We start from the raw sequence: 25,915 nt of genomic DNA on the forward strand, positions 1-25,915 counted from the left end.
TATGGAAACCGTACAGCTTTGTGACAAGACAACAAGTAACGTTGGACGTTTGGGAGTCAGTTCATGCTCAAAGTGAAAAACTGTCATATTCACACACTCTGGAGTGTGACAGAATGTAGGGACTCTTTTCTGCTGGAAATGCCCCCCCTTCCTTATACCCCACCTCCGTACTTCAAACTTTCCACCCATACAAACAGTCTGTGTACAGTTAAGTCACGCTTGGAATTATAATTCAACCACTCAAAGGACACTTCCTCTTACATGACATCACTTCCCTCTTACATGACATCACTTCTCTCTTTCATGACATCGAACTGCTTTTTGCCATAAAACGAGGACTCGAGGGAAGGTTGCAAAATTCCGTCAACCTTCAATAAATTCCCTGGTTTTCCCAGAATCCCGGTTGGATGATTCCGGAATCAGGAGATAATAAGCAGCAAATCCAGAAATCTCCAACCAGGCTTTCTGGAAAACCAGGGAAGTTATTGAAAGTTCCCAGAATTCTGCAACCCTAACTAGAGGTGTGAAGTACGTTCAGTTGTGGACTTCCCTCTTTCTTTCTTTTTTCTTTCTTTCTTTCATTTCTCTTTCTTTTCAAGGAAAGTCTTGAATGGACATGAATATGTGGTCAACTTAAATAAGGGTATGTTAGGGGTGATGTTGGATCGTTTTATGAAGGCCTTCATAAAAATAAGAGTAGGGCGTCAGGGAGAAGTGGTATCATACAGAGTAATGAATAACGAATGGCAAATGGATGGCACCGACTTGTATGAATGTAGTTTCTATTTATTTAATTTGACTATGATTTTGGAATGATTCATTTCTCCATTCTTTATTATTGATATTTATTTACTTGTTTTCTTCTTTATTCATTTATTTCAATTTGGGTTTGGTATGAAGATTATGAACTTATTCCATAATCGCTTTTATATCATTTAGGTATTGAAAAATATAAGACTGCTGTATATCTTGTATTGTATTTACAATGGTACTCTATAGAAAGTATATGATAACATATGAAATATATATAAAAATAAAAAAATATGCCTTTATTGTCCATCCTATATTTTGTGGGAACTGCAATGTTTGGCTCATTATGTTGATCTTATTTGAAAGTGAAACCTGTGACTTAATTTGTATGGTGTCTGTATAGAAACAAAAATTATCCAAATAAAACAATAAAATGTTGAAAATGATAAACCAGAGTTGGTTTACTTGAACTCAGACTCTACCTCTCTCCATTGGTGATTGATTGGGCATCCCTTCATCCTGTTCTGAGTGAGATCATAATAGTCTTGTCTGTTGGTTATGAGTGACATTTCCTGTTCTTCACCTGTTAGTCTGTGCTTTGGGGATCTTCTGTGTCCAAGTACTCTGTTTGTCATAACATGGGATAATACTGTATGTTCACTGCTTGACTATTTTCCCTACACAGTCTGTCATTTGAAACGTCATGTATTTGCAGCAGATGTTGGTGAAATGTGCTGCTGCACCTGTTCACTGATGGGTTCCACTGTTGTTTATAATGAACATGTTTAACAGCACCTGTACTTCTAACCCTAACACTGTGGATGATTTGAAATGCATTTTCCCACCTGGTATTTCAACAGGAATTTCACAGGTTTAAGGTTGGGAGGAAAAGCAATATGAAATTCCTATTTGATAACTTTCTTTGTCCGTCTTGTATAATAACCTTCTCTCCCCCTAACCTGCCTTTTCTACTTTTTATTGCATTACAACTTGACTTGTCAATGGATCTATGCAAAAAGCCCCTGCTGGCCTTAGAATCTTGATTTGGGACTGATCTGGAAGGGCCCACTGTGGGCCTGAGAGAGGGGTGTTCCTCTCAGATCTGGAAGGGTCCACTGTGGGCCTAACAGAGGGATGGATCTCCCATGGGTTTACAGGACTGAGTCATGACTCAATGTCGTCTTTTGGTCTACTACCTATTTATTAAGTGTTGAGATGTTTCTTCTGTTCCGGTCTGTTCTTTTGTTATTACTGCACGTTGATGTTCCCGCTGTATGTTACGCTGGTCTGCTTGTTTGTTTAGCTTTTTGTTGTTGTTGAGAATTTTGTTTTGCGATGTTGAGTCCGCCCCCCCAAACCCCTCTCCAGACACACACGATCCACACACCCCAACCTCCAAACATTCTTACCTCTGACCCCCATGCTCACCTTGATACACGCACCTCACTCAACTCCCACCCCATCGCCATGGTTTATTGCTGTGACTGACTGACTGACTCTCTTGTTTCCTTGCAGTCACGGAAAGCCAACAGTGAACAGGCAAAGAACACTGACAGTAAAACAGATAGCATAGGCAGTGGAAGGGCCATACCCATCAAACAGGTGAGTGCCTCTCTCTACTACTACACTAGTCATAGGTTGTGTCTGAAATCACACCATATTCCTTATATAGTTCACAACTTTTGCCAAGGGCCCTGGTCAATAGTAGTGCACTATATAGGAAATAGGGTGTCGCTTTTGGCACAACAATAGTTTTCACGTAAGTATAGCACATTCACTGTGTAAGTAGCACATTTCTGCCCGTTAGTGCATATATACACATTAATATTTGACAAGTTTTGACCATAGATATGATCTGGGGAGTGTGTTTGCATAAGTGTTCAGGAAATGTTTAGTGTGGGTGGGTAGAGTAAGAAAAATATATATAACCACTAGATGGTGCTGTGATACAACATTAGGAATAAGAGAAACCAGTAGTGCTAAGGGTTCACAGAATTACATGAAAAAGAACATCAGAATTTTCCTGCACGGATATCAAGACATACACATCATAAGCTTTAGATTATGTCCTTATTGGATGTATAGATGTCAGGTTGGATGGGTTCAAAGATTTAGACTATTAGGCACTATTGGCCAAAGCAGTTGTCAAATGTTATGCAATCATATTCTGGTATGTTTAGGTGTCACATATTGACAGGCTATTATTTTCAGCATTAGAGATTTCTCTGGCAATGTAGCTTGTAATGCCTCTCCGAATGTTGTGGTATGTTATATATCCATCAGACATATTTTATGGTACTTTTTCGTGTTATTAGAAAAAAAACTCACTTTGTTGTCTCTTCATTTTACAAGAAAATGCAAGCGTCTAAATCTGATCATCATAGTTTACTAGTCCCCAAAAATCTATTTCAAAAACACTATGAGCAAATATAACATTGCATTAAAACACCTGAAGAGGTCATGTGTAAGAATCATGAGCCTGGGCATGTAACCAAGCTTCAAATATAGTTTGAATTCTACAGTCTTTAATATGAATTTCCCTTTCTATTTAGAAGTTCAAAATATGCTAAAACCCCTTATGAAGTGCAGGAGAATAAAACTTCACATTGAGTATGGGTCATTTGTTTTAAGGGTATAACTTTGAATCAGGATGAGGAGTCATTGACACATTCATTATTCTCTGCTGATTGTATGAGGGCTTTTAGAAAGGGTCAGCATCCTTATCCTAGAATTATCCTTCTGAACCAGGAATTATGGGAATGGTCAGTGTACACTTAATTTTAAACGTGATAGGCCAAGTATTCCCTGCTGTTCAGGAAGCTGTCCTCATTTCTGGACATTTAGAAAGAATACAAGTATAAAATCAACGAAACACATGGGAAATATTGGCAAATGGAGAAAAAAACTTTGAATTTCCATTTGTTCCCAATGAGAACTGTAACTAGAAAAGTACATTTCCTAAAGAAAGTGTGGTGTGCTTGCTAGATTTTTTAGGGTGTGCTTGCTAGTGTTTAGGGTTTTGACATTTTAATTGACTGATTGGATAGCATCAACTAGCTTAAACATGTGAGTATTGGTTTGGTGTCTCTAGCTTAAACTGATTGGATAGCATCAACTAGCTTAAACATGTGAGCATTGGTTTGGTGTTTCTAGCTTAAACGGTTCAAGAGTTACCGTTTCTGGATGATTTTATGCAACTGTATGCACATTTATATAGATAAAGTTGATACAAGTTTAAGAATTTCAAGTTAGGATAGCCTGAACATGAGAAAGTTGGTTTGGTGTCTCTAGCTTAAACTGATTGGATAGCATCAGCTAGCTTGAACATGTGAGCATTGGTTTGGTGTCTCTAGCTTGAACGGTTCAAGAGTTACCATTTCTGGGTTATTTTATGCTAATTTATATAGTTATAGTTGATAAAGATTTGAATGAATTTGAAGTTAGGATAGCCTGAATGTTTTATAGTTGGGCTTGTAGCTTAATTGGCTGAGGAACAGGACCGTTTATTTGTATGTTAATTTATGCTAATTTAAAATGTTTATGGTGCAAAAATATGTATGGTATTGAAATTATTTTGACAAGCAATCTAAGTAGGGTCAGTCTGAATATGCCAATGTTGGTTTGGTTTCGATAGCTTAAAATGTGTAAGAGCAGTGGCAAATTCAAATACTTCCCATTCAAGCCTATGGAGCTATTATCAACACTTAACATTTTATAGTTCAAAAAGTATTAATGGTTTTAAAAAGTATTTGACAAGTGCACGATTCCAGACCGGTCTGCACATTTTAAAGTTTGAATTGCGTTTCTGGCCGAAACACTTGAAGACTAGGTACGTTACGGTCTAAACTGTCACCATGTAAAGCATGAAGCACACAGAGAATCTCACTGCCGGTAGGTACTTATCACGCTGGGAGGCCGTTCCTTCTCTTGCTAGAACACAAGTGGTACCTGCTGCTTGCCGACCCGGTAGTGAAGAACCTGCCGTTTCTACTTGTAGAATCACAATGCTTGTTAGTGGCCAACAACTTGATTTTGAGCCAATCAGAGAGCATAAACCCCCACATTGGGGATCCAACAGGAGTGACAGCAAAAGGTTTTTAAAAAGACAGCATTTTATCCATACATCCACGGTTAAATGTCACGAGCCAGTCACACTTCATATCCAGTGTACTGTACGCTATGGGATGGTATCTAGTTAAGTGCACATACGCAATGCACACAACACTAAACACTTCCTCCAAACTAGCTAACCACTGTAACTAGTATTGTATTAAAATTACATCACAATGGATTAGTTTACATGAAACAGCTGCCTGTGTTAGCAGCCGAGTTTGTGCAGTGTCCTTAGCTAGCCAGCTATGTTGTGTTAGCTAGCGAATATGCCAACATTAGCTAGCTCGCTAAACATTTGGCTGTGGGCTGGCACTGGCACTATTGGATTATGGAGAGTGAATTAAATTGTTTCTTCATCATCTGTGGCCGTCTGGCTAGTATCAACAAGGGATTTCTACAAAATAGCAACATTAGCACAGCTAGTTAGCTAACATTTGGAATCTACAGTGCCTTCAGAAGGTATTCATACCCTTTGACTTATTTAATATTTTGTTGTTACAGCCTGAATTCAAAATAGATTAAATATATGTTTTTATCACCCATCTACACACAATACCCCATAATGACAAAGTGACATATAAAATAAAAGCATTTTTTAAATTGAAATACAGAATTAATAATACCACGGCTAAGGGCTGTTCTTAGGCACAACGCATCATGGAGGCCCTAGACACAGCCCTTAGCCGTGGTATATTGGCCATACACCACAAACCGATGAGCTAGCTTTATTACTTTTCTTTTATCCTAAAAACCTCCCTGGTCCTTGCCGATGAAAAGCATACCCATAACATAATGCAGCCACCACCATACTTGTTCTCTATGCTTTTCATCTGCAAGGACTAGGGAGGTTTTTAGGATAAAATAAACATAATAAAGCTATAAGCATAAGGATTTGTTGTATTTGATTTGCCACAAACCCAAGACTTTGTATTCAGGACAAAAAGTTATTTTCTTTGCCACATTCTTTGCAGTATTACTTAAGTGCCTTGTTGCAAACAGGATGCATGTTTTGGAATAGGGCGGCAGGGTAGCCTAGTGGTTAGAGCGTTGGACAAGTAACCGGAAGGTTGCAAGTTCAAACCCCGAGCTGACAAGGTACAAATCTGTTGTTCTGCCCATGAACAGGCAGTTAACCCACTGTTCCTAGGCTGTCATTGAAAATAAGAATTTGTTCTTAACTGACTTGCCTGGTTAAATAAAGGTCAAATAAAATACAAATGTTTTTTAAAATTCTGTACAGACTTCCTTCTTTTCACTTTTTCATTTAGGTTAGTATTGTGGAGTAACTACAATGATTTTGATCCATCCTCAGTTTTCTCCTATCACAACAATTCAACTCTAACTGTTTTACAAAATTCAAAAGGCACTCGCACATATGAGCAATTTTATTTGCAGGTGCATGGCAACAATTGAACAAGATGAAGGAAAAAGGAAACCATACACTGCTCTTGATACTATCAAGAGCAGTGTGCTGTTTCCTTTTTCCTTCAACTCTTAACTGTTTTAAAATCACCATTGTCCTCTTGGTGAAATCCCTGAGAGGTTTCCTTATTCTTCGGCAACTGAGTTAGAAAGGATGCCTGTATCTTTGTTGTGCCTGGGTGTATTGATACACCATCCAAAGCCTTATTAATAACCTCACCATGCTCAAAGGGATATTCAGCTTCTCATTCTTTTTTTTTGTACACATCTACCAATCGGTGCCTTTCTTTGTGAGGCATTGAAAAACCTCCCTAGTCTTTGTGGTTGAATCTATGCTTGAAATTCACTACTGATTGAGGGACTTCACAGATCTGTAACACAGCAACACACGTGGACATACATTGCCAAACAACACTACTGCCACCTTCTGGTTTGGAGTATTTAACAAGGCTGAGTGGATGACGGCTTCAAGTTCTTTGCTGTGTGAACACAAAAGAGGTGGACTGCCAACACTGTTCAGAGGTGCTAAGTGCTGTCGGCATGCAAACGTTTGACAATGTTACCGGTATGTCTGAGCTATAAATCTATGGATGTTTTATTGCCATTGATATGCATTGGAAGCTCATTTGAAATATTGCTGTAGTACATAAGGTATAAATGCTATGAAAAATGTTTTCTCAAGAAATCTAAATTGGGGCAGTCTGCATGTTTAAAAGTTGGTTTGGTGTTAATCTCTTAAACTGTAGATCGGGCCAAAGAAATCAAATAATAATATCCGTATGTAAGAAATCTAAAGCAAAGCACACCTAATGATCAGCAAAATTCTCCTCCATATCAGTGACCAGGTTTAAATCAGGTTTAATGGGATTAGGCCACCAGGGCCAAGTGAGAGGGAGGTCAGTTGACAGAGATCTTAAAGAACCCCCACCCCTTAAACATACATAGTTACTGTAAACTCTACCATTGATTCCTCCCTATCTGATTATGGCCTGAAGTATGGCCACTTCCATGGGTGGGTATCATAGCATCTTCAGACAATAAGATAAGACCAGCTCCCGTCCCATGATCTACCCAGGCAGGGCAGGGGGGGGGGTGTATTAAGAGTAGCTGATGGCCTGACCTGGCCAGTGAAATGCACAATCAGGAAGATCAAAGTGCCAATGTGAGCTTAATTACCCCCTATTGGGCAAATTACACACTGCCTGCCACCCCTCCCCTACCACTCCTCCTCCCCTCCCTCTTTCCCCCCGACCCCCCATATGTAAAAATGGTAAATAAGGGCAACAATGCACTCACTGCCGAGGAGCTGTCGACATTAGGCTTTTCTTCTTGCCCTCTCTCTACTCTCTATTCCCCCTTTTCCCAAACCCCACTTCTCTTTCTTCGGTTCTCCTCCGGCTGGCTGTCACAAAGGCCCGGGCTATCACTCAGCCACCGTGGCAGGATGCAGATTTTTTTCCAGGAGCGTGACAATGGAAAGGGAAGATACTATCTCCTCTGTGTAGATATGACAATTGTCTGGACACGGAGAGCGCGTCTGGCGATCGGCCTGTCTCCTTATGTCGCACAGCCTGAACATGGTGATCATGGTTGAGTGTGTGTGAGTGGGAGAGAGAGAGGAAGGGAGGGAAGGAAGGAGAAACAGAAGGTGAAACGCAATAAAAAATAACGTCTGTTCACGGCATGCCCCCATTCACTCTATTACTGCCATGATAAAATAAAAGTATTTGCTGTAAGTGATCAATTCATTCTTCTAATATTTTAAAATTATTACTAAATTATTCTCATTGTGTTAAATGGCAGCTCAATTTCATAATATATTATAGAGGATTCAATTGTTTTTATTTTGCTATCTTTTCTGACAGGTCAATTAGTTAAAATGAAGTGGTTTTGTAAAAAGTTCCTATATTGGACTAATACGGACTAATATTAATCCTCTCAGTATTATTATCGATCTTTTCAAACCAGTGATGAATTTGTGTTGGTCCACTGATTACATGTATAGATTTCTGGCTGGTTCAATAAGGACAGGAGATGTGTAACATTATTTGTGTGTAAAACATGCATTACACCGTTGCCAGAGGCCTTGTGACAGCACCATTTACTTCAGAAGATCATAAAGCCATTAAAATGTGTTTTCAGTTATTTTATAGACCAAATCATAGAAAAAATAGTTTGTGCACACTTAGATCAATGCCAGTCTTAGTCATTTAATAGGCCAAGCTTTCAGTCACAAAGACAAAATCATGAAGAGTATGGGTGTGAAAGAGCAGGTTTCGCACAAGCTAATATAAAGATGTTTTAAAAAATCCATCTTTGAAATGTCACTAATAACACTTCAAGACAACTTCAAGACAAGACCATCAAAAAAACATCTTGATAGTGATGATTAAAGGCCTGCTGGGGCCCTCTAATAGGGTGGTTATGGATGTGTTTAGCAAAGCAAAATCAAATCAAAGTTTATTGGTCGCTTACACAGATTTGCAGATGTTATTGCATGTGCAGCGAAATGCTTGTGTTTTTAGCTCAGGATACTGGGCGGAGGCCGGCTAGTGGTGACTTTTGAACAGTCTGATGGCCTGGAGATAGAAGCTGTTTATTAGTCTCTCAGTTCCAGCTTTGCACCTCTACTGTTTCCACCTTCTAGATGGTAGCCGGGTGAACAGGTCGTGGCTCGGGTAGCTGAGGTCTTTGATGATCTTCTTGGCCTTCCTGCGACACTGTGTGCTGTAGATCTCCTGGAGGGAAGACAGTGTGCCCCCGGTGATGCGTTGGGCTGACCACACCACCCTCTGGAGAGCCCTTCGGTTGTGGGCGGTGCAGTTGCCATAGAAGGCGGTGATACAGTCTGACAGAATTCTCTTGATGGTGCATCTGTAGAAATTGGTGAGGGTCTTAGAGGCCAAGCTGAATTAGTTCAGCCTCCTAAGGTTGAACAGGCGCTGTTGCGCCTTCTTCACCATGCTGTCTGTGTGGAGGGACCATTTCAGGTCCTCAGTAATGTGCACGCCAAGGAACTTGAGGCTATTGACCCTCTCCATTGCGGTCCTGTCGATGGTAATGGGGGTGTGCTCTCTCTGCTGTCTCCTGTAGTCCACAATCAGCTCCTTCATTTTGTTGAGGGAGAGGTTATTTTCCTGGCACAACTCCGCCAGGTCCCTCACCTCCTCCCAGTAGGCTGTCTCGTTGTTGTTGCTAATCATGCCTACCACTGTTGTGTCGAAAGCAAACTTGATGACTGAGTTGGAGACTTGCATGGCCACACAGTCATGGGTGAACGGGTAGTAGAAGGGGGCTGAGCACCACCCTTATGGGGCCCCCGTGTTGAATATCAGTGTGGAGGAGGTTTTGTTGCCTTCCTTCACCACCTGGGGTCGACCCCTCAGGAAGTCCAGGACCCAGTTACACGGGGAGGGGTTCAGACCCAGGGTCCTGAGCTTAGTGATGAGCTTGGAGGGCAATATGGTGTTGAAGACTGAGCTGTAGTCGATGAATAGCTGTTGGGGTGGTATGCGTATTGTAGTGGGTCTATGGTGTCAGGTAAGGTGGAGGTGATATGATCCTTAACTTGCCTCTCAAAGCAATTCATGATGACAGAAGTGTGTGCTACAGGGCTATAGTCATTTAGTTCAGTTACTTTCGCTTTCTTGGGTATAGGAACAATGGTTGACATCTTGAAGCAAGTGGGGACAACAGACTGGGATATGGAGAGATTGAATATGTTCGTTCACACTCCAGCCAGCTGGTCTGCACATGCTCTGAGAACTCATCTTGGCCACGGAGAACAACAGCACACAGTCCTTGTGAGCGGCCGGGGCCCGTGTCGGTGGCTGATGTTGTTTTCCCCGAAGCTGGTGAAGGTGTTTAGCTTGTCCAGGAGCGAGACGTCGGTGTCCACGAGGTGCCTGGCTTTCCCTTTATAACCTGTGATTGTCTGGAGTCCCTGGCACATACAGTACGTCTCATGTCTAAGCCATTGAATTGTGAATCCACTTCGTCCCTGTACTGTCGTTTCGCTCTTTGATTGCCTTAGGGAGGTCATGGCTGGTCTGTTTGTAGACCTCCATGTTCCCAGTCACCTTGCCATGGTTAAATGCGATGGTTCGCGCTTTCAGTTTTGCTGTTTTTGGTTTGGATAAGTTCCAATTGTCACAGTGGGAACAACATCCTCTATGCACTTCCTGATGAACCAATTCACCGAGTCAATGTATACGTCAATGCTATTCTCCGAAACGACCCAGAACATTTCCCAGTCATCGTGACCAAAACCATCTTGAAGCATAGATTCCGATTGGTCAGACCAATGTTGCACAGTCCTTACGACGGGTGCTTCCTGCTTAAGTTTCTGCCTATAGGTGGGGAGGAGCAGAATGGAAGTGTGATCTGATTTGTCGAAGGGAGGGTGGGGGAGGGCATTGTAACCATCCCGGAAGGGAGAGTAGCAATGATCCAGAGTCCTCGATGCACGTGTAGCACAGGAGATGTGTTGATAGAATTTCAGTAGCGTTATCCTCAGATTTCCTTTATTTAAGTCCCCAGCTACTATAAATGCTGCCTCAGCAGGGTATAGAGCTCCTCTCTCTGGGCATACAGAGGCTGTCCTGGGGGCCCAGCATGAGGAAGCTGGGGCCAGGTCCAGATCAAGGCAGGAGGACCGGGGCCAGGATTAGGATGATAGTCAGCCCCCAGGCTGGTCCCTGGGTCACCAAGGGTCAGGCCCTTCCTGATGTGTTAATCAGGATTATACAGCCCTGGAGGATGACCCAGCCTAGGACAACATCGGAGGGTGAGGGTACCCTATTTAACACACACACACACACACACACACACACACACACACACAGAGAGGAAAAAGTCACACACAGAGGCAAAACACACACACACACAGAACCCTGGTTGTAAAAGCACAACACTCCGCTGCTAATCCCCTAATTAAGCATGCCTCTCCCTTGGTCCTCCCTGGTCCTTACCCCCAGAGGACCGTCACCGCCCCCCAGCCACAAAGACCCCCTCACAGCCCCAGGAACTGCCATTGTTTACCCTGGATTGACTAAGCAGATAAAGTCAAACATCTGAGGAGTTAAGGCTCCAGAAGATAATGGTGGGATAGAGGGGAGGGGCTGAGTCAAGGCTTTGAAGAGGGGGAGATCACACACCTAATCCCTGGATGAAGGGGTCCTCCAGAGTTCAACTGGTCAGGACATGGGGATGAATGAATACATGGGCAAATTGGATTGTCTCTGCTCACTTTGAATGTGAGACAGTCGGTTACAGTAGGACAGCACCAATTCTGAAGGTTCAAGTGGTCACCGTTAAATATTATCTATAGACGTTGAACATTGATTACACCGTTGACCGTTGTTGTATTGCATTGACCATGGGATTACAGTGACCAATGACAATCAAAAGTTGGAAGGTTGAAAAGGTTTGTACTCACACACTCACATACAGGCAACCTGCTGCTGTAAAATAACTGTTGTATCGACTCTGGCCTGATCTAAGGATAGAGCAAGTGTTCTTATTGTCATCCCAAGTTAGTTACATTATATGTTCTAGTCCATTGTGTTTAGCTGGAGGAAGACATCTTCTGACCCTCTCTTCTTCTCTTCTCTCTCCTCCAGGGCATCCTTCTGAAGAGAAGTGGGAAGTCCCTGAATAAGGAGTGGAAGAAGAAATACGTCACACTGTGTGACAATGGCCTTCTCACCTACCACCCCAGTTTACATGTGAGTAACCCTACATTTAGTATAGCTCCGTTTGTAGTGGACTGTTTAAGGGATATGTGTAGAATATACTTTACTTTCATTAGTGAAACATGCAAGCTTGTCCCTCACAAAAGGTGGAAATTAATGATTTAACTGTTATGTACACATGTTGATACATTTATGAAGAAGGTTTCTGAGAGATAAAAATGTTAGCAAAGACCTTTCAGCCTCTGATTATTAGTACCCCATCTTAGTGTGATTCTGATTATAAACTGGGGGGGTAGAGGCGGAGGTGGTGGTCATCTCTATCCCCCCACCCCTGTGGTGGCCGGGTAATGGAGACATACATGGCGCTAGCTGTTGCTGCTGTGTGCCCGCCACGCCCGGCCACCATGCTGGCTTGTATTTATAATGGCGCTCGCCGCTGTGCGTGGCGCCTGGCGGAGGCTGAGCGGCCAGCAACATCCGTCTCTGTCAGAGTCCCGCTGGGCCGCTAATACCTCTTAAACACTCCGCTGCAGCCAGCCGGCAGACAGCTCTGTCAGACCCCCCCCCCCACCACAGCACGACATTGCTGCCCCACGCCCTTCCTCTCACGGTCTCACCTCTATTCTATGGTGGTAATGTCTGTCTAAATACAACAAATGACTTGGTTTTCAAAGGAAGATTTGGTGAAAGTTAGAGATGAGCATTTGTACATGTGTCCAGTCCAAATTTTTGCCCCTAGAGTCAGAGAATTGTTTTGTCCAATTTTAGATAATATATTCTATGAAAGCCAAATACAGTGCATTCGGAAAATATTCAGACCCTTTGACTTTTTCAACATTAAGTTACGTTACAGTCTTATTCTAAAATGTATTAAAAAATTCCCTTATCAATGTACACACAATGCCCCATAATTTAAAAGCAAAAACAGGTTTTTAGAAATGTTTTCAAATTAATTTTTTTAAATTAATGAACTAAATCTCACATTACATAAGTATTCAGACCCTTTACTCAGTACTTTGTTGAAGCACTTTTGGCAGCGATTACAGCCTCGATTCGTCTTGGGTATGATGCTACAAGCTTGGCACACCTGTATTTGGGGAGTTTCTCCCATTCTTCTCTGCAGATCCTCTCAAGCTCTATCAGATTGGATAGGGAGCGTCAATTCACAGCTATTTTCAGGTTTCTCCAGAGATGTTCGATCGGGTTCAAGTCCGGGCTCTGGCTGGCCCACTCAATGACATTCAGAGACTGAAGCCACCCCTGCATTGTTTTGGCTCTGTGTTTAGGGTTGTTGTCCTGTTGGAAGGTGAAACGTTGCCCCAGTCTGAGTTCCTGAATGCTCTGGAGCAGGTTTTCATCAAGGATCTCTCAGTACTTTGCTCCTTTCATTTTTCCCTCGATCCTGATTAGTCTCCCAGTCCCTGCCTCTGAAAAACATCCCCACAGCATGATGCTGCCACCACCATGCTTCACCTTAGGGATGGTGCCAGGTTTCCTCCAGAAGTGACGCTTGGCATTCAGGCCAAAGAGTTCAATCTTGTTTCTCATGGTCTGAGAGTCTTTTAGGTGCCTTTTGGCAAACTCCAAGCGGGCTGTCATGTGACTTTTTCAGAGGAGTGGCTTCCGTCTGGCCACTCTACCTTAAAGGCCTGATTGGTGGAGTGCTGCAGAGAAGGTTGTCCTTCTGGAAGGTTCTCCCATCTCCACAGAGGACCTCTGGAGCTCTGTCAGAGTGACCATGGAGTTCTTGGCACCTCCCTGACTAAGGCCCTTCTCCCCCGATTGCTCAGTTTGGCCGGACGACCAGCTCTAGGAAGAGTCTTGGTGGTTCCAAACTTCTTCCATTTAAGAATGATGGCGGCCACTGTGTTCTTGGGGACCTTCAATGCTACAGAAATGTTTTGGTACCCTTCCCCAGATCTGTGCCTCGACACAATGCTGTCTCGGAAGCTCTACGGACAATTCCTTCGACCATAGCTTGGTTTTTGCTCTGACATGCACTGTCAACAGTAGGATCTTATATAGACAGGTGTGTGCCTTTCCAAATAATGTCCTATCAATTGAAACGACAATAGGTGGACTCCAATCAAGTTGTAGAAAAATCTCAAAGATGATTCATGGAAACAGGATGAGGTCCTGAACGCTCTGATGATGTCGTCGCACATCATCAGAGTGCACAGCTGAACATTGTACTCTCGGTTTGTTATTTTTGATTGAATCAAAACCGATATTCATTAAATGGATTCCGCGATGCGGTTAGCTTTTAACGGCAAGGACCTCTATTTCTTGTCATGGAATCCCGCTTAACCTCTCTGGGATCGTTCAGGACGCTAGCGTGCCACCTCGCCAACAGCCAGTGATATTGCAGGGCTCCAAATTCAAAACAACAGATATCTCATAATTAAAGTTCCTCAACCATACAAGTGTTTTACACCATTTTAAAGATACACTTCTCGTTAATCCAACCACACTGTTCGATTTCAAAAATACTTTTCGGCGAAAGCAGAACATATCGTTATGTTAGGTCAGCAACTAGTCACAGAAAGCATTCAGCCATTTTCCATCCAAAGAGAGGTGTCACAAAAAGCAGAAATATAGATAAAATGAATCACTAACCTTTGACGATCTTCATCAGAAGACACTCCCAGGACTCAATGTTACACAATACATGTATGCTTTGTTCGATCAAGTTCATATTTATATCCAAAAACCTCAGTTTACATTGGCGTCATGTTCAGAAGTGCCTCCAAAACATCCAGAGAAATTGCAGAGCCACATCAGATAACAGAAATAATCATCATAAACTTGAAAGATACATGTTCTACATAGAATTAAAGATAAACTTGTTCTTAATGCAACCCCTGTGTCAGATTTCAAAAAGCTTTACGGCAAAAGCACAATATTCAATAATCTGAGAACAGCGTTCAGCCACAAAAGCAAGCCATACAGTTACCCGCCAAATTGTGGAGTCAACAAAAGACATAAATAGCATTATAAATCTTCACTTACCTTTGATCTTCGTCGGAATGCACTCCCAGGACTCATACTTCTACAAGAAATGTTCGTTTTGTTCGATTACGTCCATATTTATGTCCAAATACCTCCATTTTGTTCGCGCGTTTAGTTCACTATTCCAAAGGCACAATGTGCGAGCGCAAAATCCAGACGAAAAGTCAAAAGAGTTCCATTACAGTTTGTAGAAACATGTCAAACGATTTTTACAATCAATCCTTAGGGTCTTTTTATAATACGTCTTCAATAATATTCCAACCGGACAATAGCGTATTCACTACAGAGGAACAAGAAGGAACGGTGCGCCCGCGTGACCGCACAGTAAACAACTGATTGGCCTCAGGCTAGTCCACTTGTTGAAACAGCTCTTATTCGACATCCTTCCACAATAGAAGCCTCAAACAACGTTCTAAAGACTGTTGACATCTGCTGGAAGCCTTGGGAAGTTCAATTCGGCCCCATAGAGACAGCATATTGGATAGGCAATCACTTAAATGATTTCCCACAGATTTCCCCCTTCCTGGTTGGATTTGTCTCAGGTTTTCGCCTGCCATATGAGTTCTGTTATAGTCACAGACATCATTCAAACAGTTTTAGAAACTTCAGAGTGTTTTCTATCCAATACTATTAATAATATGCATATATTAGCATCATTAGCATCCCCTGTCACCAAGAAGTTAACAGACAGGTTTAAGCCTGCTTGACAGAGACGCTAAGCTGCTAGCCATCAAGCTAACGCAGTTGGTACCAGATGAGTTTTTCAATAGAGCCCTCTTTGTCTGGAGAAATAAATTAACGGTTCCAGCACTGTAGGAGCTGTATCTATTATGCACTGTTTCGGGACAAACCAGACCACTCGGAGTACCGATGCAGCAATTTTTTACTTGCCAAGGATTATAGTCTTGAGGTGGCTTCGTTGATCACGCAGGTCACCAACCTACGTAAGAAACTGGGGGAAACGTAGAGGGGAATGTTTACATTTTCTACACCGGTGGCTGGATGGCGTTCGCGCATGTTGGATGCATCTCCGCCTTGTCGTTTGTCGTTATCCGACTGGCTGGTGTTGCCCAGAGCTCCCCCATCTGATAGCGGCGTAGAAGTAGCTCAGCGATGGTCGATTATCATGAACCGTGGAAGCCGAAGACAGCGACTTCCCGCAAAGCTGTCTACACTCCTAACGAGAGGCCCGGAGAGGATACAAACAGAAAATAGTTTCGCCATCCAGGAGCCTGATCTTCCTGCACCTTCGTCACTGGGGGTGCCTGTGTCTGCGACCTCAGTGCCTACAACTACGAAATCGACTTCGACAACCTTATGTCCCTGCTCAGGATCGAGAGGGGCTTCTCCATCTGTCGGAGGCCTGCCACAGGCGCCGGGAGCAACGTGTTCAAGTTATCCTGCCTATCGCCTGTCCATAAAGGGTTCTCCGAATCCTGAGAGGCTTGGGAGTGGGCGGATTTCCTCGTCCACTCCAGCTGGGATTCTGGGCAGCTCCATGGTAAGAAATGTGACCATTCCTTGTACAAAAACAATGTCTCATCCCGGAGCTCGAGTAAATTACATTACTAAGTTGCTCCCAAATGTACTACGCCAGGACGTGGAAATCGATTCTATCGTAGTCCATGTGGGTTTTAATGGCATTATGAAGGGCAGTTCTGAATAGTTGAAACTGGATTTTAAAGAGTTGATTGACTCTCTGCTAAACACTAACAAAAGCTCCATAATATCTGGCCCTCTGCCATCTCTGAATCGCGGCATTGAACGTTTTAACAGGATTCTTTCTCTTCACAACTGGCTACGTGATTATTGCAGCTCAATGGGTCTAACTTTTGTTGACAATTTCGCTACCTTTTGGAAACAAAACACATTTTATAAGGAGGATGGGATCCACCCAAATCATTTGGGATCCTGGATCCTTTCACAGCACTATAAGGCTGCGTATAACAAGTTCATCTGCCTCACCTAAAGCCCATTCTGGTGGGAAGCTGCTATAGGCCATCAAGTGCTAACAGTCAGTATCTGGATAACATGTGTGAAATACTTGATAATGTATGTGATATCAACAGAGAGTTATATTTTCTGGGTGATTTAAATATTGACTGGATTTCATCAAGCTACCCACTTAAGAAAAAGTTTCAAACTGTAACCAGTGCCTGCAACCTGGTTCAGGCTATCAGTCAACCTACCAGGGTAGTTATAAACAGCACAGGAATTAAATCATCAACATGATTTAATCACAACTTTACTAATGCTGCAGAAATTTGCTTGAAAGCTGTATCCAGATCCATTGGATGTACTGATCACAATATAGTAGTCATATCTAGGAAAACCAAAGTTCCAAAGGCTGGGCCTAATATAGGTTATAAGAGGTCATACAATAAGTTTTGTAGTGATTCCTATGTTATTGATGTAAAGAATATCTGTTGGTTTGTGGTGTGTAATGAGGAGCAAACAGACACTACACTTGACATATTGTAATGATTTTCGTTGGTGTTCCTGATGCCTTTAATAAACTGAACACTGAATACAAACGAACAAAAGAATAAAGGAAAACCAAAACAGTCCTGTATGGTGAAAACACTGAAACGGAAAATAATCACCCACAACTCAAAATGGGAAAACAGGCTACCTAAGTATGGCTCTCAATCAGAGACAACGATAGACAGCTGCCTCTGATTGAGACCGATACCAGGCCAAACACATAGAAAAAGAAAACCTAGACCTACAACATAGAATACCCACCCACATCACACCCTGACCAAACTAAAAATAGAAACATACAAAGCAATCTACGGTCAGGGCGTGACACACATTTATGAAATTGCTTATTCCAGTTGCTGATAAGCATGCACCCATTAAGAAAATGACTGTAAAAACTGTTAAATCCCTGTGGATTGATGAGAAATTGAAAAATTCTATGTTTGAGACGGATGAGGCAAAATTAATGGCAAAGAAGTCTGGCTGCACAACCGATTGGCAAACGTATTTCATATTGAGAAATCATGTGACTAAACTGAATAAAAAGAATAAGAAACTACAATATGAAACCAAGATAAATTAAATAAAAAACTGAAAGTAAAAAGCTTTGGAGCACCTTAAATGAAATTCTGGGAAAAAAGGCAATTTCAGCTCCATCATTCATTGAAACAGATGGCTCATTCATCACAAAACCAAATGATATTGCCAACTACTTTAATGATTTTTTTCATTGGCAAAAATAGCAATCTTAGGCATAACATGCCAGCAACAAATGCTGACACTACACATCCAAGTATATCTTACCAAATTATGAAAGACAAGCATTGTCATTTTAAATTCCGTAAAGTTAGTGTGGAAGAGGTGAAAAAATGATTGTTGTCTATCAACAATGACAAGCCACCGGTATGGAAAACTACTGAGGATAATAGCGGACGATATTGCCACATCTTCAATTTAAGCCTACTAGAAAGTGTTTGCCCTCAGGCTTGAAGGGAAGCAAAAGTAAAATTCTACCTAAGAATAGTAAAGCCCCCTTTACTGGCTCAAATTGCTGACCAATCAGCCTGTTACCAACCCTTAGTAAACGTTTGGAAAAAATTGTGTTTGACCAGATACAATGCTATTTTACAGTAAACAAATTGACTAACTTTCAGCATGCTTATAGAGAAGGACATTCAACAAGCACAGCACTTACACAAATGACTGATGATTGGCTGAGAGAAATTGATGATAAAATATTGTGGGGGCTGTTTTGTTAGACTTCAGTGCGGCATTTAACATTATCGATCATAGTCTGCTGATGGCAAAACGGATGTGTTATGGCTTTACACCCCCTGATATATTATGGATAAAGAGTTACCTATCTAACAGAACACAGAGGGTGTTCTTTAATAGAAGCCTCTCCAACATAATCCAGGTAGAATCAGGAATACCCCAAGGCAGCTGTCTAGGTCCATTACTTTTTTGAATCTTTACTAATGAATTGCCACTGGCTTTGAGGAAAGCCAGAGTGTCTATGTATGCAGATGACTCAGCACTATACATGTCAGCTACTACAGCGATTGAAATAACTGCAAAAATTAACAATGAGTTGCAGTTCGTTTCAGAGTGGATGGCAAGGAATAAGTTCCTAAATATTTCTAAAACTAAAAGCATTGTATTTGGGACAAATCATTCACTAAAACCCAAACCTCAACTAAATATTGTAATAAATAATGTGGAAATTGAGCAAGTTGAGGTGACTAAACTGCTTGGAGTTACCCTGGATTGTAAACTGTCATGGTCAAAACATATTGATACAACAGTAGCTAAGATGGGAAGAAGTATGTCTATTATAAGGCTCTGCTCTACCTTCTTGACAGCACTGTCAACAAGGCAGGTCCTACAGGCCCTAGTTTTGTCGCACCTGGACTACTGTTCAGTCGTGTGGTCAGGTGGCACTAAAAAGGACTTAGGAAAATTGCAATTGGTTCAGGACAGGGCAGCACGGCTGGCCCTTGGATGTACACAGAGAGCTAACATTAATAATATGCTTGTCAATCTCTCCTGGCTCAAAGTGGAGGAGAGATTGACTTCATCACTGCTTGTATTTATTAGAGATATTGACATATTGAACTACTGGCGCACAGCTCGGACACCCATGCAAACCCCACAAGACATGCCACAAGAGGTCTCTTCACAATCCCCAAGTCCAGAACAGACTACGGAAGGGGCACAGTACTAAATTAGAGACATAACTAAATGTAACTCTATTCCACATCAAGTAAATCATGCAAGCAGTAAAATTTGATTTTTTAAAAACAGATTAAAAAAACATGTTATGGAACAGCGGGGACTCTGAAGCAACACAAACATAGGCGCATACCCACACACACATGATAGCATACGCACTATACACAAATGTATATATGTGGTAATGGTGGAGTAGGGGCCTGAGGGCACACAGTCTGAATGTATTGTAATGTTTTTTAAATTGTATAAACTGCCTTAATTTTGCTGGACCCCAGGAAGAGTAGCTGCTTGCTTGGCAGCAGCTAATGGGGATCCATAATAAATACAAATACAAAAACCTGAGCTCAATTTCTAGTCTCATAGCTAAAGGTCTGAATACTTATGTAAATAAGGTATTTCTGTTTTTATTTGCAAAAAAAATAGTAAAAACCTATTTTAGCTTTGTTATTACAGGGTATTGTGTGTGGATTGATAAGGATTTTATTTGATCCATTTTAGAGTAAGTCTGTAACTTAACAAAATGTCGAAAAAGGGAAGGGGTCTGTCTGAATACTTCCCGAATGCACTGTATAGTAAAAAATTGTAATTTGCATGCAACATGAATTGATTACATTTGTTTTTATTATATTATTTTATTGACTGGGTGGTAATGGCTTAACTTAGTAGCCATTATTAGCAGAGCAGCGTAGTGTTACAGTGATGTATGTAACTGACTAGCTAGCTGCTAATTATAGCTATCATAGTTTATCAGGAGCATGTCTACTAACTCTGTCTTGAATGTCTATCTGCTACCTCACTGACCAGAGCTGAGGCAGAACAGGAATCACTGTTACATTAGCAGACATGTGTTTACTACCATTCTGACTTACCAAGCAGAGAGAGTGGGAGGGAGGAAGAGAAAGTGGTAGAAAGAGAGAGAAGGTGGTAGAGAGAGCAGGGGAGAGTAGGTGGGAGGGGGGAGAGAGCGGGAGACAAGGTGGGAGGGAGAGAAAGAGCGGGGGAGAGAGGTGGGAGGGAGAGAGAGCGAGAAGGTGGGATGGAGAGAGCGGGAAAAGGAGAGAGCGGGAAAAAGAGAGAGCGAGAAGGTGGGAAGGGAGAGAGGGGGAGAGCGAGATACAGAACAAGAGTGCGAGGATCCCTTTAATTTCACAGTCAGCCAAGCCATCCACACAATCACCTTCTGTTAATTCTATCTGCTACATCAATTAAATTGTTTGTAGAAACTAATTGAATGTGGCTTAATCACACATCTTAATAGCTTTGCACGCTTCGATCTGGCTGTTAATTCCGGCAATAAAAGGAAATGAGAGCGAGGAGCGCTAGCTGGCTGGGTAATTAGAGAGGAGGCTGGGGAAGAGATGAGTGCTTTATGGAACCCTGATAAAGGAAGGAGAAAGATTGAGGGAGAGATAAAGGAAAGGAAGAGATGGAAGGGGGGGGATACCAGGCAAAAGGCAGAGTGGAGAGTTCTCTTCTGGCTTTTTCTGCTGAGCTCAATGATTTTCACCTTGGCTTCCCTTCCTCGTCCATTTGGGGTGGTGATGTTGTTTTAAATCTAAATCGTTATGAGAGAGAATGAGACCATTTGCATTCATTAGTCTACTCCATGGTTCTCCAACCCTCTTCCTGGACAGCTAACCTCCTGTAGGTTTTTGCTCCAAACCCAGATGTAACTAACCTGATTCAGCTTATCAACCAGCTAATTATTAGAATCACGTGCACTAGATTAGGGTTGGCGTGAAAAACTACAGGATGGTAGCTCTGCAGGAACAGGATTGGAGGGTCCTGGTCTACTCATTAAGTCTATAACTGAGCTAGTTTGTGAGGCAGCGTGGGCACAGGTAATGTTCTGAAATGGCTATCTGTCAGTCAGTTTTGTTACTGTATGTCAGGATGGAAGTTATATCATATATATCATTAGTTTGTAGTTTTTAAAGGTTTTTCATGATCATCCACGTTTAGACGAATGAGATTGACTCAGTGTGTTTTGTAATGTGCGTTCCAGGACTACATGCAGAATGTGCACGGTAAAGAGATTGACCTGTTGAGGACCACGGTCAAGGTGCCAGGGAAGCGACCACCCAGAGCGGTCACCACCATCGCCCCCACCGCCAGCCCCAAGACCAACGGGCTGACCAAGGACCGTAGCACCCTGCAGCTAGGAGTGGGCACTGCAGGTAAGAGGGCCACCCTAGTCACCACTCTGGGTCCATGCCAGACCTCTTTACCAGACCTCGGTCAAAAACATATGTCAAGTTATTTCAAATAAAATGATAAGCTACCCTTTATTTAATTTCCATGTTACAGTGGAACAAATAGAATAGTCCACAAAAAGCTAAATTAAGCACACCTCAAATACTTGCATATATTTCAAAAGTATTTGACTGAAGTCTGCTCTTCAATTTTGAGGAATCCACATCTGTTATAATACAGACAAACAGAGTAGGTAGAAGTTGCCTATTAACCACTGATACAGGGTCAGATATGTATTCCTCCTCTTAACAGTTATGGTCAGGTTTGGGAGTAAAATAATCCGATTTGAGATCTGCGGCTATAGGAACAACTTCTACCTTGCTCCAGAACCCAACCAAACACTTTCAACAACCACAGACTGAGGTATGTGCAAAAAGCTAGCAACTGAATAACTTAAGCTAAGCAACCTGATGCCAAGTTCAACTGTATGTAAATCTCTATCGACTTCATGTCCGGTCCAGCAGAAAATCAATAGAGGTTCTTCAGAGACACTAATACCATTCACTGCCCAGAGGATACAATAAAGTTCATTTTAATAGGTGAAATATATAATGATCATGTAATATGTATTTTATTGCTGTATTTATGTGAAAACTCTTTAGATTTTGGTACAATGTCATTATGCAGATGCAGATGAGCTAACACAATGATATGATTACTGAAGGAGTGCTTATAAGGCTATTAAATGCTATCTTAAAGGGCCAATCAACTTGTGAAGTCACAAGCTCTACTGGTTGGCTACTGCATAGCAACTTAGTGGTGCCAAAAAACCCTGGCTTGCCATAGAAAGCCTATGTAAATTACGAACACCAGAACAGCCAAACCATTCTTTGGCCTCTAAAATGATTGAATTATGATCAAGTTTCATCCCCACTGTGAATTATTTTAAAGTTCGCTACAAATTGAGACATTAAATTAAATAGTGATTCATTCTGACTACATTTGTCGTCACACAGGACCACGTGCTGACAAAGACAAATCACGGGCGGAGAGGCTACGAGGAGGCTTGCGCCCTCTTGCCATAGACATTAAGGTTGACTCTCTCAGGCAGGATGAAAATGACTACATCGCCCATGATCCTTTGCTAGTTACGCCCACTTTCACCATGATCCTTAGCAATTTAGTTTTTGGTGCCATTCAGCAATACAACACGATCGAAATATTTCCGGCTTCATGCACCATCGGAAGTTTTCCGTAGGAATACATGGATGACGTCAGCACTATCACCATCTACTGGTTTTAATGTCCATAGTAGAAACAATTACATAGCGTCCCCGCCACTGTTTCAGTAAAAAGCTGAGGGATATGGCTCGAGAAATGTAACCACTCTCAAATTCATAGACAGATTGCCCATTTAAATGATCTAAATATGATTCATTTGTTCATAATAATCATTATAAAAATTTTAAAAATAAGAATTTCCCATCGAGGGACAATTTTATTTTGTCCAGATGTTGAATTTTAGCTCTGACCTAAATTCCATCCAGGGGGCTTGCCTTGCTTGTCCTGTGTCCTGCCAGTACCAATGCCTTCCTTCCTTCAGTCCACACAGGCCTATAAATAGACAGAGCTGGCTGTGCCACTGGAGGCTGGAGGGAGCTTTAGCAGGAACTGGCAGCAAGGCCCAGAGAGGCAAGGAGAAACCAGTGATTAAATTTAGGGGTTAGGATTAATTATTACTAAGAGTAATTATTACTAATTAGCAGAGTGGTCCCCAGACGGGGGTGATGTGGGGAGAGGGATAGAGGGGAGTGGGGTAATGAGGGTGTCCTCCATCGGCCGAGGAGCAGTGTCTGTTACCTCCTGCCATGGTTGTAGCTAATTGGATTGTGCAGTAGTGGAATAGACAGACTGGCCAGTAGGGACCACTTGTGGCCCAGCCCTTACTTATTTTGTTGATCCTGGCCAAGATTTGACCATCAGGACCTTACTCAAGAGGTTAATTATTCAAATGCCTGAGAAGATTTATGAGTTTACAGAGTGAAGGACAGGGGGTGGAGGTCACGTTCCAACTTCCAACTCATAAACAATTAACCTTCAGGAGGAGGGAGAAGAGAGCAGAGGTGTCTGAATCTGTAGCAGGGAGGAAAGAGAGGGGAGATGGGGAGAGGAGTGGTTATGGGGCCCTGAAAAAGAGGCCAAATGCTGTTTTTTGTTTTTAAAGAAATAAAAGAAATAAAAATGTGTCCTTTATTCCTTTTTTTACTCTGACTCGTTACCTGTGTTTGCATGGGTATATTGTTTAACTCTGTTGTAAATACAGAGCTAGTAAAGGATGCTGTTGAGACAACTCACTACCAATTCTCACTATTTTTTTGCGTCTGGGAGGGGAACAATACGAGGGGGATTTTAGTTAATCTCCAATTAGGAGAGAAAGGTTACAAATCAGGGCAGGTTTTCTCCCGTTGGAGCACCCTCTCCTGATGATGCGATCGGAGTGAGTTTGATTTCATTAGGCATGCAATTGATGAAGGGAACAAAGGAGTAATTTGTCATTCATGGTGTCTGAATCACAACCCTGTCTTTGCCTTTGGTAATCCATTCACTACCTGGATCTAAAGACTGTTAGAATCACAGGAGGAAGAGAGAGAGAGGGGAAGAAGATGGAGAGGAGAAGAGAGAGAGATGGAGACAAAGACTAAATGAATAAACACATGTGTCCATGAGTAAAAACGTGTTCAGGCCTAATTCCTTCTCCTCTGTCTGAGTGTTCAGCGGAACCGTTTTACCGACGACAGATACATTGTATCAAAGTATTAATGTGGCCCATCAGTTTTAATCAATCGTATGGGGGTTGGGGGGGGTGACTGTGCTGCACAGTACCTCCCTCTTACATTGTAAACCAGTGAGTCTTCATCTTGCTCTGGGCTGCATACATACAGTCCAACCACTGGGCACTGACTCACTGACCACCATTAGGTTATGCCTCTGTCTCAGTGGCCACCAGCCCAGTGCCGGGGCCTGATGTGTGGGTGTGGTGACTGTCTAATGGCTCCTGACGAGGAGGCGGCTGGATGAGGGGGGAGGATTAGATGACATGGCTGAGCCACAGAGGGGAGTGTGGGGGGAAGCTTTCAGGGGTGGCGGGCGGCATTAGGCAGTAGTGATAGTGATAATAGTGGTGGTGGATTACACGGCTCCAGACACAGATGATGTGCTCCTTTCCCCCTTCCCTCCTTTCCTCCTTCCCCCATAACCCCCTTCCCTCCTTCCCCCATTACCCCCTTCCCTCCTCCAGACACAGAGGATGTGCTCTTTTCCCCCTACCCTCCTTTCCCCCTTCCCTCCTTCCATCCCCCACATTAGCATTAATGCCTCATTATCCTGATACTTGTACATAATGGCAACAACTCCACAGTGGGGTCAGGCCTCTGCTTCACGGCTCATCAGTCCTCTGACGGTACGCCTGGCCGCGCCGGCCCAAAGAGAAATGAGAGGCAAGATGACGTTACTGCTACCGTCGTTCTGTAGCTACCCGCTAATCCATCCCTTCTACTTAGATTACAGCCCCAGCCAGAGCCAGCCCCGCTGCTGCTGCTTAGCATGGAGAACACTCCTTTACTCTCTCTCCTACACACTTAGTTATATTTGTCAAATGAACATAATTATATAAATGTTTAAATGCAGATATAGGCGTACATGATGGGGCGGCAGTGTAGCCTAGTGGTTAGAGCGTTGGACTAGTAACCGGAAGGTTGCAAGTTCAAATCCCTGAGCTGACAAGGTACAAATCTGTCGTTCTGCCCCTGAACAGGCAGTTAACCCACTGTTCCTAGGCCGTCATTGAAAATAAGAATTTGTTCTTAACTGACTTGCCTAGTGAAATAAAGGTAATAAAAAAATAAAAAATGATTGCGGTAGAGCTTTTGGACATGTCTATTAACATGCAGGTGGAACTGCCAATATGAATTCCCAAATTATCACAGAAAGTGAAATTATGGGTTTATTTTGACACCAAGTTT

The 25,915-nt window shown here is 42.4% G+C and overlaps 1 protein-coding gene across 3 annotated transcripts in view; it reads left to right on the forward strand.

Moving 5' to 3' along the window:
* The window catches only part of LOC112260627 (arf-GAP with GTPase, ANK repeat and PH domain-containing protein 3), a 276,883-nt gene that overhangs the window by 189,625 nt on the left and 61,343 nt on the right, over nucleotides 1–25,915 (forward strand). For all 3 annotated transcript variants that reach the window (XR_006084347.1, XM_024435894.2, XM_024435893.2), the window contains exons 9-11: nucleotides 2,266–2,352; nucleotides 11,907–12,011; nucleotides 21,706–21,877. Coding sequence is in view for 2 of the 3 variants with exons in the window: in XM_024435894.2 (XP_024291662.1) it covers nucleotides 2,266–2,352; nucleotides 11,907–12,011; nucleotides 21,706–21,877 (364 nt within the window). In the remaining variant the exon portion in view is untranslated. The remainder of the gene's footprint in view (nucleotides 1–2,265; nucleotides 2,353–11,906; nucleotides 12,012–21,705; nucleotides 21,878–25,915) is intronic.

This window comes from Oncorhynchus tshawytscha, linkage group LG10 (genome assembly GCF_018296145.1).
Source record: "Oncorhynchus tshawytscha isolate Ot180627B linkage group LG10, Otsh_v2.0, whole genome shotgun sequence".
NCBI lineage: Eukaryota > Metazoa > Chordata > Actinopteri > Salmoniformes > Salmonidae > Oncorhynchus > Oncorhynchus tshawytscha.